The sequence below is a fragment of the Zeus faber genome (genome assembly GCF_960531495.2).
Source record: "Zeus faber genome assembly, chromosome: 1".
Taxonomy (NCBI): Eukaryota; Metazoa; Chordata; class Actinopteri; order Zeiformes; family Zeidae; genus Zeus; species Zeus faber.
In genome coordinates, this window is record NC_137193.1 from 46898185 (window position 1) to 46912224 (window position 14040).

The following is a 14040-nucleotide window of genomic DNA, read 5'->3' on the forward strand; positions in this document are numbered from 1 at the left end:
CATCGTTCCCACCGTGAAGGTTTGGATATTTCCAAACCAGAAGCCGTGGGTCGATAAATCCATCCAGTGCTCGCACGGCCGCTTAAGCATTCTGCATTTTCTCTCACAATAACCTTGAAAAAAGTATGTAAATAATTGTAAATAATAATAAAAAAATAAAATAAAAGCGTTGTCCTTATTTGAGGAACATGAAATGATGTGCTCTTTATTTCATCCATATTTTCAGGGAGGTTTTTTTCTATAAAAAAAAAAATATAGGAACAGTAGGCACTGTTCCGGCCATCCGTTTTCCAAGGATCAGCAGCATTGAGAGCGTATCTTCCTTCCTATTGGCTGTTTCCCAGTGCTCGGCGCTGCTCATTTGCATAAAGTTGACCTTTCTCAACTTTCCTTGGCATAGTGAAGCCTGAGCTCATCACCAGTCGTTGCTCCACCCCTTGCAGCTGGATGAAGTGGAGCTCTGTTAGCTTTGCAGCGCCCCGTCGCCCGCGGTGTGAGTGTACCAGAATGAAGTTACTGAAGCACTTCTTGCCATTGACTTCAAGAAAGCAACTGGAGAAGAGAGTCTGGACCCTTTATTTTTCCAGCTTTCTGCCTTGATGATTTCAAGAAATATTACACATATTTTAAATGCATCCATTTCATCAGGTATAATTCCCAAAGTGTGGAAAGTTGCTCAAGTTACTCCATTGTATAAACTAGATAATAGTGATCTTAACTACCGTCCCATCTCTAAATTGTCCTGTCTGTCTAAAATAGTGGAATCAATAGTAAACAATCAACTCGTGACTTTTTTAACCAGGTATTCTGTGTTGAGCCCTCACCAATTCTGATTTAGGGCTAACCACAGCACCATCTCTGCAACATCTTTCATTATAAACAATATTGTGACAGCAGGGTATAAAAAGCAGCATTGTGCTGCTGTGTTCATCAAATCAAGGCACCGAGGCACCTTTAGATGTAAAACTTGTGTTAATTGCTGAAAAAAACCTAAATATATGCTATTTACAAGAGTTAAGGAAATCAACTATAGCAAATTAAATATTCGCATTTGACTTGGTACAGCTATTGAAAGAGTCCTGTACTATAAATATTTAGGCATCTGGATTGATGATAAACTCACTTTTAAAGTCCATATTGATAAACCGGTTGAAAAGCTGCTTCTAAAACTTGGCTTTCTTTATCGAAATCTGCTTTATTGAAACCTGCTTTCCCATGTTTAGTCGAAAAATAATTGTTGAGGCTGTATAACTTTGTGTCTTGGATTATGGTGATGCAATATATAGACATGCTGCTGTTACCATCCTCAAGCCCTTCGACACTATATATCACTCTGCTCTATTTTTTCTGGTGCTGCCGACAATACCCATCATTGTACTCTATGAAAAAGTTGGCTGGCCCTCTCTTTGCAAGACAAGATCAACACTGGCATATGTTTATTTATAAAGCCAGACTCGTGGAATAGCATACAATGCACTTTAAACATTGATTCCTTGATACAGCTGGGACATTTTGGAAATATGCTTACAGATGTCATTGTTTTAGAATGCAATTTTTTTTAATGAGGAATTGTTTTAACTAATGTTGATGTTTGTGTTCGTAGCGTCTTCTTGAATTATTTTCAATGTTTTTATTTTGTTATTTGTTATTTTTTTTTAATTTAATTTTTTGCTGACTGATGTGATCTCGACATCATTGAAAATAAGGAAGACAGAATGTTGTCGGCATGGTGCAATGCGGAATAGTTGCGTGATTTCAGGAATTATTACTTAACTTTAGACTTACTCTTTGTGGTATGGGGTGGTGTGGTTTAGGCAGCCACACCTGTCTTAGGTCTATGTAATTGGCCCCGAGATCCGGGTGGCTGTACGCCTATTACTCTTTAGAGTAATCAACGAGCAACAGGTAAAACCCCCATTCCCACACACACAGGAGAGAAGCCCTTGTCATGACATGTTTTCCATCTGCTCCGGGCTTGTACCACCTTGCCCACTCGGATGGCCTGTGGCGGGCGACACTGCCACACTCTTATTAAAGAAAATTTCTCTGTGGACATATTTTGTTAGCTGTGGAACTTGGAATAAACCCTTATGTCCATCTTTATTACTCCAGTCATGTGGAAGTATTTTCGAAGAAGAGCATAAGATACACAAGAAACCAGCTGTTTCAACTACCTCCGAAACGACCATCAGCTGCTACATGTGGGAAACACTGGAGAAACATTGGTCACTGCCATTGCTGAATGTCATCTTATTTGCCGATAGGCTGATGGCAGTCAGGCAAATATTGGCCTATACCGATGTGCGGTCGATAAATGTGTTATTAACTACACAACCAAATTTGAATGATTAAATAAATGAAACAAATCAGGTTAGTTAAAACAGGGGTTCCCAAAAGATCACTCCGATCGGAGCTGCGGAGCTCCGCAGCGGCTTTATATAGTGTTAGGGAGAAGGGCCATGCCAGGATGACCGCTCTACCTCATCGGTTCATGACTTAGGCCCCCCCCAAAAAATCCAGAACATAAAAATGGTGAGAAACAGTTTAACAGTCTAACTCCACATTTCAGGACTAAATTGTTGACAGTCTTTTCACGTTTTCAGCAATGGTGTTCAGAAACAAATCACTAAATTCACTTTACAGGGTCTTTAAAGGTGAGCTTGCTGTTGAGATTGTCTAGATTAAATGAAAATATAATAAAAGCTCAAATGTGAACATCGTTTTTTATTATATTTATCAAGTCCAGCACACGTTTTGCAGAATCCTAGGCAGACACTAAGTCTAAGACTACGTCTTCACAGTATTGTGCATAACACAATACAATACAGTACACATGTTTGCATGTATGTTTTCTTACTTATGTTATGATCAAGTGACAGTCATGTTTCAAAGCACAGGCCATCCCATATGGGTGAATTATGGAGTATGGTGAGGAGGATGGTGATACACAGGGGAATGAATGAGGTATAGCAATGACTGGTAATGTAAAATTCTCCGTAAAGGAACGCAAACAATGTTTATACTCTAGAGTTGAAATATCAAATTGATGTTGTATCGTAGTGGTTCTCAGAAGGTGGAGGGTAGTGTGTTGGGTTTGAGTGATCGTTGATATAAACTATCTAAGTGGCCTTGATGTGCTGATCCAGAAACTGGGCTACAGGTTCTGCAGGTGTTCTCAGATAAATAAGTTGATATAGGTAAATGCACATTCAACTTTTTGGAGTCTCAACTAGTAGTAGGGATTGTGTCAATATTAATGGAATTAAGGTGGGAGAAAAGCTTGACGAGGTTGTTAGAGGAAAAAAATGAAGATATTCAAATCTGTTCAATCGGAATTGTGTTCAGTTTTTCTCGCATCTTCTTCCCTTAAGTTCTCTATCATCTTCATTATTGGTTCTGAGTTTCATATTCACTAAAAACAGGTTAAATTAACCATATTAAAACAAGTTCTGGCTGTTTCTTCAAGTGCAAATCTTACATTGGCTAGCTACTATTTTTTTTTATCATGTCTATAAAAAGATGACATAAATTCACTAACTCTGACCCTGAATTAAGCTTGGGTGATATCCACAATTGATATCCAGTATTTTATTTCAATACTCGTGAAAATCTTGTATATGTTGGCAAATATCGCGATATTGGATATTATCCAATATCAGCCCAAGCCTACCCTGAATACAAACTCCCATTACACTATTTTTTATGGATTGTTTGAATCCAACTTCCAGTCTTTTTTTAATTCTTGTTTTCATTTTAAAAACAAAATGAATAAATTGGACTTTATGTTTGTGCTTTCTCCGCAGACCTTAGATGTAAATAAAAGACTTAACTGCTGTACCGAAATTTTGTTGGAGAGTTTCGATCAGCTGGAAACTCTTGACTCCAATAAGGAAGGCCTATTGTATGGGATCCCAGTCAGCATCAAGGATAACATTGGTTATAAGGTAATGTTATTGCTTTGTTGTAAGGTTTGAAAATAATAGACAATGTGAAAACAGGTACATTGACCACCACTCCAGTTCAGTTCAACGGCTAGTGAATTTAAATTCTCATTGTTAATATATACAAAAAATAAGAAAGATTCCCAAAAGGTCATTTGCTGTTATTGTTTACAGTATATATAGTGTATACTGTATATATAGTATATAGTGCAACAATTGCAATACACTACAGACATTACAACAAAACAACAATGTGGGAGAATAATCAAAACCTGTAAAGCACAGTAGTAGTGCTGTAAATATTCTATGGTTACAGCTTTAATTTTTTCATCAAATACTGAAAAAATTTACAATTTGTTAAAGTTAGAAAATAGCAGTGCAATAAAATGGGGGTATGTGGTATTTTTTTTGGTTTTGACTGTGTGTTTTATACTATACTGTACTCAGGGCCATGACTCGTCATGTGGTGTCATCTGCAACTTGGAGCGTCCTGCACCGGGGGACAGCGTTCTGGTCAAAGTGCTGAAGAGACAAGGAGCCATTCCTTTTGTGAAGACTAATGTGCCCCAAAGCCTACTAAAGTCATTATTTTCACTCATTATATATTAGATAAACACATAGTTTTTCCCTGACAACTTTTCTATGGGCATCATGCTTGCTATGTGAGATATATTGTACAGGTACTCCTCAATTAACGGCCGAGTTCCGTTCCTACAGCTAGGTCGTTAAGATTGATAGATAAGCGAAGAGCCGCCCCCTTACCCATATTTCAGTCTTGGAGATTGTGAACGCTAGTGAAGTAAATACTGACCGACTGCGGGAATGAGACCGAGAGACTGCGAGATGAGATGCTTGATGCTGAGCCGCTGCGCTGCTGTTTCCCGGACAAAAGTTCTCGTACAGCATACAATACCGACTGGTCAGAGAGCTGGTCGTAAGTCTGTGCGGTCGTTAAACAGGTAGCTGTTTAACGGGGGTTTTGTGTGTGTGTGTGTGTGTGTGTGTGTGTGTGTGTGTGTGTGTGTGTGTGTGTGTGTGTGTGTGTGTGTGTGTGTGTGTGTGTATTTATATGTATATATGTTCACACACACACACACACACACAAAACCCTGCTCAGCCACAACATTAAAACCACTGACCGGTGAAGTTCTTCACAGACCCCTAGGGTGTTGCAGACCCCAGTTTGGGAAAACCTGACTTAAAGGATGTGATTATTCAAATATTTATAAACGTGTTGTTTGTAAATGGATTATTCAACTCATAACGTAATTGTATTAGTTATATGAATATAAGTAATCATTAATAACGAATAGACATATAGACAAGACAACAAATGGACATCCACAGTATAGACAATTACATTTGGTTAAAAATATTGAATTTAAGCGAATGCACAGTATGTTACCTTATTGTTTTTTATGTTGCCTAAAATTGGGAGGTTAACATATAAAAATACTTCAATTACCACAACCTTCCATGTTGAGTAGTGGTGATTCAACCTTTATTTCCCCTTTCCCAGTTATGAATGTGGCAACCCCATCTACGGGCAGACTGTAAACCCTCATAACTCCCAGAAGACCAGTGGAGGCTCGTCGGGAGGGGAAGGAGCCCTCATCGCAGCGGGGGGCTCTCTGATTGGCTTGGGCAGTGATATTGGTGGCAGTATACGCATTCCTGCCGCCTTCTGTGGAATCTGCGGGCTCAAGCCCACAGCGAATAGGCTGAGGTACAAGGTGTTTTTCTTCCCTTTTCCAGTCAGTTTCTTGAATACCAGCACCAAAATCAGACTTCGCAGAACACGAGACATTAACGTTTTCACTATTTCATGAGGAATGGTTTAAAGCGGTTCATGCATCTATTGTGTTCTTTGTGTCTTGCTTAGTTCACAAGGTTGCACCTCCTGTACTAAGGGTCAAAAGTCAGGTAATGAAAAATATAGATGTCCCACATGTACCTTTTTTTTTACAAACAAGTCTTCACCACATTCATAATTTGAGATTTTTTTTTTCTCCTCTGTTGCTCCAGTGTTGTCGTCCTTCGGTCCCTTGGCCAGGGATGTGGACAGCCTGGCTCTCTTCATGCAGGCTCTGCTCTCCGAACACATGTTTTCCCTGGACCCCACAGTGCCTCCTCTTCCATTCAACACACAGGTCCGTCCTCTGCTCCGTGACCATGGAATGGGGCAGTAACAGGGGACCAAACTCACACTTTGCTGATATATAAACGTCATAGTACAATTGTCTAATATTATAATATACAATGAAATGGGAAGTGGAGTAGTAATAATCACAAAAATGTGACCGTAATGTTAACTTATAAAGCATTGGTAATTGAGATGCATTGATCGATTGGCCGCTTTCCAGCTTGATTGAGACCGGCCCGATCAGATATATTTTTGGATTCTGTACCGATCAAATTTACACGCTTAAACCCTATACAAACGTAATGTCACATAATTACATAGTTAGTGTTCAAAAAAGAGAGCGAAAGAAAGAAAATGTTGGCTGTTTGGAGGTACTTGAAGGTAAACGAAGATTAGATAAATATTTTATCGCCTGACAATATTCCAAAATTGTGCAGATTGTGTATTTATCTCTGTCACTGCAGTGGAGCATCTGCTTTGGTTGCTCCTAGTGCACTGAAAAGTTTGACTCTTTTTTTGAGACTTTGTTCTGGATGAGTCATTCAGTAAAACAAGTTGTTCGATTTGAATCAGTTGGTTAAATGCACGGTGAGTTCCAGTTAATGAGAGTGAGAAGAGTCGGTCATTTATTATTATTACCTTTTTTTTTGCAATGATTGCAATTTATTTTGGAAGTAAAGTACCATATAAATATAATATAAAGTTAAATTTGCACTTAAAACTGAAAGGGACTTTCATTTGAAGTTTGAACTGGACATTTCCATGTTAGTTATATGTTGGGTCCAACTAAAACTCAGTGGGAGTTAAAGGTTGCATTATACTGTAACTCTGTGACCGTCCCATTTTATTGGAACTCAGTGACTGTTCCATGTTGCAAGTGAATAATGAACAATAATAAAGACACAGTGTAAAAATCAGCAATTTCACTATTGTGGTAACTTAAGAATTGCAGCGGTGGTCCACATGATCAGATCACGTGATGTATTTTGTCATTGACGTACAGCAGATATATCCAATGAGAAAATGATTAATCATGAGAAAATATAGTTTCTCCGGTCACGGATATAAACTCAAAAGGATTGGAAAACAATGTACAAGATATTTAATAGTCAATGTTTATTTGTGAACATACAATTGAATGAAAATTAGAATTGGCCAAAATCGAAATCGGCAAAGAAAATTTAAATCTGTGCATCTCTAGTTGGTTAACATGTTGGGTAATTTTACAAGATGATGCATTTCAAGGGGTATATCCTCATGAGATTAATTTACATACGTATACTGCATTGCACTGCATTGTAAATTTCCCCTGTGTGGGACTGATAAAGGTTTATCTAATCTTATCATATAGTTAGCCGTACTATCTCGCATATGATGTGATGAGCCGCGTTACGAGACAGCTACGGTGTGAATGACTGATGGAGTCATTTGCATCTGCAGTAACTCAAACACCACAGAGACTCCCTGTTACAGTATTGTGGTACTCACAAAATGTTCCCAAGGTTGGCAGGACTGGTTTTGTGATTACAACTATCATTAATTATCAATATGTCACATGCTTCTCATGTACGTGTACATTTCTACTCCACTGTGACAAATATTTAACTTGAAAGACCATAAATACTTAAAAAAAAAAAATGCTCTATTTGCACTACTGACATCGACCCAGAACAGGTGAACTATGTGAACACAATTTCTGTAGTGGGTTTTTAACTGTTTTCCTTCTACGTTTTTTTTATGGAATTGTGTCTAAACTGTAGGTATACCAAAGCACCAAACCTCTGAGGATCGGCTACTATGAGAACGATGGCTTCACGCAGCCGTCCCCGAGCATGGCACGAGGATTTCGGGAGGTCAAAGCTCTGCTGGAGAGAGCAGGACACACTGTGAGGAATTACGTGTGTGTGTGTGTGTGTGTGTGTGTGTGTGTGTGTGTGTGTGTGTGTGTGTGTGTGTGTGTGTGTGTGTGTGTGTGTGTGTGTGTGTGTGTGTGTGTGTGTGTGCGTGTGCACATACTACCCTATGTTTTTTGTATTTATACCTAATTAAAGTACCACAATTTGTTAATCGTCTCAATTCCTGTATTATGCTGTTATTCATATTAATCACATAATTTTAATCACTTTCATTCTTTTTGTCCTCTGTGTGACCAGTTGGTGCCCTTCACTCCATGTAAGATTGAATACGCTCTATATAACCTTGTTATTAAAGGGTTACTTGCAGATGGAGGTGCCACTGTGTTGAGCCACTTGTGAGTTCCACACGTCGCTTTACACCCTGTTGACCTTCTGATCAACTGCCGATCCACAGCTAAGAAATGAAAATAACTTTACAAAGACTATCTGAATGTTTATGTTGCCATATTTAACACAGGGAGTGTGAGAAACAAACATTTTATGAAGGAAAAATGACCTGCAATTTCTTAAATAAATATGCAATTGGATTGATTCCAGCTCTGCCTCCATCGAAACACAAACCGTAAAGTCGGCGGGACCCTGCTCAGCAGCATTTCATCACTCCTTTTCTTTTTTGGGCAGATTGTTAAATGTACGGAAGGAGGCAGATTATCCGGTCTGTGACGGGATTTTCCTGGCCGTGAATGTGGTAGGGCCCCACGTATAATGTAATCATTTGTTCTCTAGGAAGGAGGGCCCCGTGGACCCCTGTTTTCGCCCGCAGACTGTCTCTTACGGTCTCCCTCGATCAGTAAAGACACTCCTGTCTGTACTCCTCAAGCCTCTGGTACATATTTCTTTGTTTACTCATTTAAATCCAAAAAGAATTGACACTCAAAGATATATAGACTGCATAACAACAGGACAACGTTGCGAGACGTATAGCTCAGTAGGTTCCTGTGGTTGATCAATAGCAGTTCGTAATCTTGTCAGCCATTTACAAATCCAGTCCTGTGGTGAGGATGATGCTTAAACTGTGTTTTTTTTCCCCAGTTTCCCCGTTTGGCTTTGTCCCTGAAGGCTATCGCAGGAGTCAGGTGAAAAATATTCTTTTTCACAATTTTGCTCCAATTTCAAGTTGCTTTGTGCTCTCACGGCAGAGAGGTGCTGATTGTTTCCTTGCTCTGTGTTCTCAGTTCTGTTCCTGAGCTGTGGAAGCAACACGCTGCTGTTGAGGTTTGTTCAGGGCCTGCAGTGTCTCGTCTCACACTCAGTAAAAGCCTGGTGACTGTTTCAGCACCAAAGCCAGTCATAAAGTCAGACATAACTCAAAATTTTTCTGGGTAGTCATGAAGAAAGGGACATAGATATGTAATGATTAAAAAAGTTCATGAAGCCTTCAAGTTAAGTTGTCCGAAAACATGTGACACATGTGACACAAATGAGTAAACTATGTGTTACTATGGGTACGGGCTCAAACAAACTTGCTGACTGATTTAGAATTCACAAAAGTAGTTACAGTAGGATTTCCTAAGTCAAGATGAGATAAGAGGTCAACGATAAGACGGGACACAGACACAAATTTAGAATTTGCTAAAGCGAAATACAATTTTTAAGAGAGGATGAGCACTAATCATTATTATTAATTATAATTTATTTTTGTAATAGTTAATAATAGTAATTATCATTACAATAATCACAAAAATTATATGTATTATTATTCATAAACAGAGCTGTATTCATGTTTTACTAGGACTACTGCCACGAGACAATGGCGAAGTGGAGGAGGTGTGAGCTTGATGTGCTGCTGTGCCCCATGCTGGGCCCCGCCTTCAACTTCTTCTACTGCGCAAAGCTCACCAGTACGCTGCACCGCTTCTTAAAGACAGGAACAAAAACGGACAATTTTCAAAATCCCAGACGCTACAAGGGCAGCGATTATTCACAGACAAGTGTTTGGTTTTAGATGTTTACAGTGTAGACTGAAATTTGTATCGTATCAGAAATAGTGAATAGTAATAACTTCAAGATGAAAATGCTCCAGCACGTTCTAGTTTCTTATTCTGTTGTAACGCCATACATAATACACTGTTCTAATAAACCTGCTTCTATCCCCTTCAGGCGCTCCCTCCTACACAGTTCTCTACAATATGCTCAACTTCCCTGCCGGAGTCGTACCCGTCACCACTGTTACAAGTGAGGACGAGATGGAACTCAAACAATTTAAGGGCAACTATGGAGACAATTGGGACAAGCTTTTTAAAGAGGTAGGTCTCCAGAACGGAAACAGGTGGCAGTCACATAACAACATAACGCACACATGTGGGTTGACGTACGTTTACGTTGTACCTGACTGTTCTCCTGAGGACATCTTGAGTGCCTTTCTTGGAGCTGTGTCACATTTTCTTTGTTTTGAGCCTCATTCTGTTTTATTTTAAAGTGGATTTCCTGTAATGAGCCACCCAGGTTCCACTTCCATCAAGTGACATATTGATCAAATACAGTGCCTCCTCTTCCATTCATACACTACTCACAAAAAGTTAGGGGTATTTGGCTTTCGGGTAAAATTAATGGAAAATGTAAAAAGTTCACGCTACAGTGATATTATATCATGAAAGTAGGGCATTTAGGTAGAAGCATGCAATGGTGATTTCCTCTTCTCAAACAATTTATTGAAACAAAAGCCAACAACAGTGGTGGGTTTACCACAACAAAAAATGTCAATGTCTCAATAACTTGTCATGTGGCCTTGAGCATCAATTACAGCTTGACAACGACGTCTCATGTTGTTCACAAGTCGACTTATTGTCTGCTGAGGCAGTGCACCCCACTCTTCTTGAAGGGCGGCCCTCAGGTCATTGAGGTTCTGGGGTACAGAGTTATGAGCCTCTACACGGTGACTCAGCTGATCCCATAGGTTTTCTATGAGATTCAGGTCTGGAGAAAGTGCAGGCCACTCCATTTGAGGTGCCCCAGTCTCAAGCAGCCGTTCCCTAATGATGCGAGCACAATGGGGCACAATGACTGGATTTATGATGTTATACAGGTAGTATGGGCTTGTCACTGTACCATTCACAAAGTGTAGGGCAGTTCTGTATTGAATAGACATCTGCCCACACTGTAACACCACCACCACCAAAGGCTCGTCCAGTGACAAAAGTGGCTGATGCATAGCGCTCTCCTTGACGTCTCCAACATCGTTGGCGGCCATCATTTCTGCTCAACGTGAATCGACTTTCATCAGAGAACAGCACTGAGGCCACTGGTCCCTCGTCCAGCGTAAATGCTCCCTGGCCCATGCAAGAGGATGATGCCTGTGCCTGGTGGTGTGGTCAGGTACCCTTGCAGGTCGTCTTGCACGCAGACCACGCTGATGGAAACGGTTTTGAATGGTCTGACGTGACACTTGGGTGCCTCTCACCTCCCTTAAATGTGCCCGGAGTTGAGCGGCATTCATCATCCGGTTCCGCAGGACACTGTTCACAATGAAGCGGTCATCAGTGTGGGATGTGGCCAAAGGACGTCCACTTCTATGCCTTTCTGTGACTCTTCCAGTCTCACTGTATCTCTGTTGCAACCTGCTGATGACACTCTGACACTCTAAGCTCAGTGGCCACTTCCCTCTGAGAACATCCTGTTTGAAGCCTTGCAATGGCGAGGTACTGTTGATCAATTGTTAGGTGTCGTCTTGGTCTCATGATGTCAAAATGTGAACAGCATGATGAAGAGGACTGTTTAAATACCAATTAAAATTGAACTAGGAAATGTATTGGTCGATTCATGGATCAAACACCTGTCCGTTCAGCTCCTTGTTAGAGAACAGCAAGTTGTGCAAAAAGTACTGAAACATTGAACAGTTGGACATGTGCATTCAAAAGTTGAGAGAAGGTCAAATTAAGTTCACCTGTAAAGTTTATATTGCATTTTAGGTTCATCCTGAAATTTCACCTGAAAGCCGAATAGCCCTAACTTTTTGTAAGTAGTATGACCGTATGTGTATGTCACAAATAATCTCTTGAACTTGAACTTGAACTTGAACAAGTACAAACTAGTTTAAATAGTAGGGAAGTAGAAATTTTTGTAATTGAATAAGTAAAATGCAAATATTCACTTACACTTAACATGTAATATTCTAAAGAAAGGTTTATGAATATGTATCCATCAAAGCCGCAAATTTTACTTTCAAATGCTTGAATGTCATTATTACGCTGCATTTGTTGCACCACATATTATGGCCACTAGGTGGCGACAATTGCCTGGGATGTGGTGGAGGCTGGCATGACTGTGTGTGTGTGTGTGTGTGTGTGTGTGTGTGTGTGTGTGTGTGTGTGTGTGTGTGTGTGTGTGTGTGTGTGTGTGTGTGTGTGTGTGTGTGTGTGTGTGTAGGCTGTGACTGGAGCGGAGGGCTTGCCCGTGGCTGTGCAGTGTATCGCGCTGCCGTGGCAGGACGAGCTGTGCCTGCGCTTCATGAGGGAGGTGGAAACTCTGGTCAAACAGAACGCAAAGTAAGACGTAAAAAAGAAGAACAAATCACTCCTCGAGGTCTTTCACTTATTACATTTGTTGATACGTAAATAATGATTAAACCCAGGGAATAATTACTCATAAATAATCAATCAATTAATCTCATTGATTGTTGTAAAAAAAATGGTCATATTTGCAAGATCTGACATGATTGTTCTGTTATTCTATGTTTTCTTGTTTTTATTTGCTTCTACTGTACCAGTAACATCCAGTCCACATTTAATGTGCAGCCCTACCACTAACTAACTCAATAGAATTCAAATATTTTTCATTAAAAAATTGTACTAAATAAATTAGCAATGTGAAATGAAAAGTTCTACAAAACCTTTAAGAAATTAAAAAAAAAAAAAAGGTATCGTGGTATTCAAAATTCTAAATGTGTGTGATTTTTTGTTGCTCTTAAAATAACAGTTTGTTGACATCAAAAGTGCACTTTGGAAGTGAAAATATTATAAAGACATTTTTTTGCAGTTTATTTACAATTTAGAATACAACTTCTATAAATGAATTTTGTGCACAATCGGCTTAACGTAAACTTACAAGAGAAAATATAATATTTTCTGTGGCCAGCAATTGTTTAAGAGCAGATTTTATGTCAGCTCACATTAGTTGGTATTTATGAAAAAAAACTAAGCTCTTTTTGAGAACATTAAGAATCTAATTCCGTAGAATGTAATCTGAAGGATTTCTGTGGATTTGTGTTTGCATCTGATTTAAATTAAACCATTATGCAGAAGTATACATTTATTTATCAAATATAATTTGTAATATTTACTTAATGTATTTTTGTTTTATTTGTTTCTTTATTGATGCAAATGGATATTTATTTCACTCGGGGTAAGAATTCAAGATTCAAGAGGTTTTAAACATATATATTTATATATATAAAACATTTTTTATTTTCAGTTGATACATTTACATCGCACCACTGTCACACATCCAAATATTTATCAATTAGAATGTTTTGTCTTTTCACATGAATGTCAAAATATCTGTAACTGTTATTGAAAATAAAATAAATTATAACATAATCACCATTTTTCCCTCTCTTTCCTTCTTTTATTGTTTTGACTGTGAATTGTACAAATGCAGTGTCCGTGCGTACATAAAATTGGTTTACTGAAGTATTGCTATACAAGATGGTCAAAGGATGACACAATTTGACGGCATCCACAGCAACATGGCAACGTATATCATATTTATTTTGATTCATATTTTTATTGAATAAAAACGATTTTCCGCCTTCTGTCGAGCTTTCTTGTGTCTCTTTTCTGCTACAGATGTGCAGTGCAGACCATTTCCTTCCCATTTTGAATGATCACAGCATTGTCACCATAGCGGAGACTAATGGCACATCCATCTGCAATGCCAGCGCACCGTGTCTTCATGTGTGTGTATATATATAGTGTGATTAACCTAAACTGTTGTAAATATGTCTTTTCGTTTGGTTTTCACAAATTTACATATGTTTCAAAACTCCCACGGGACATGAAGCCATTAGGGGCATTGTAAATGTTTCCCATTACTTTCATCCACG

The 14040-nt window shown here is 39.0% G+C and overlaps 1 protein-coding gene across 1 annotated transcript in view; it reads left to right on the forward strand.

Moving 5' to 3' along the window:
* faah (fatty acid amide hydrolase) overlaps positions 1-13540 on the forward strand; it is a 28601-nt gene extending 15061 nt beyond the window's left edge. Inside the window, exons 3-15 of the mRNA XM_079997872.1 lie at positions 3804-3944; positions 4389-4522; positions 5461-5667; positions 5824-5864; positions 5967-6091; positions 7845-7970; positions 8238-8335; positions 8727-8826; positions 9033-9076; positions 9176-9215; positions 9733-9841; positions 10101-10246; positions 12366-13540. Coding sequence (XP_079853998.1) covers positions 3804-3944; positions 4389-4522; positions 5461-5667; positions 5824-5864; positions 5967-6091; positions 7845-7970; positions 8238-8335; positions 8727-8826; positions 9033-9076; positions 9176-9215; positions 9733-9841; positions 10101-10246; positions 12366-12488 — 1434 coding nt within the window. The 3' untranslated portion in view covers positions 12489-13540. The remainder of the gene's footprint in view (positions 1-3803; positions 3945-4388; positions 4523-5460; positions 5668-5823; positions 5865-5966; positions 6092-7844; positions 7971-8237; positions 8336-8726; positions 8827-9032; positions 9077-9175; positions 9216-9732; positions 9842-10100; positions 10247-12365) is intronic.
* The last annotated feature ends 500 nt before the right edge of the window (positions 13541-14040 follow it).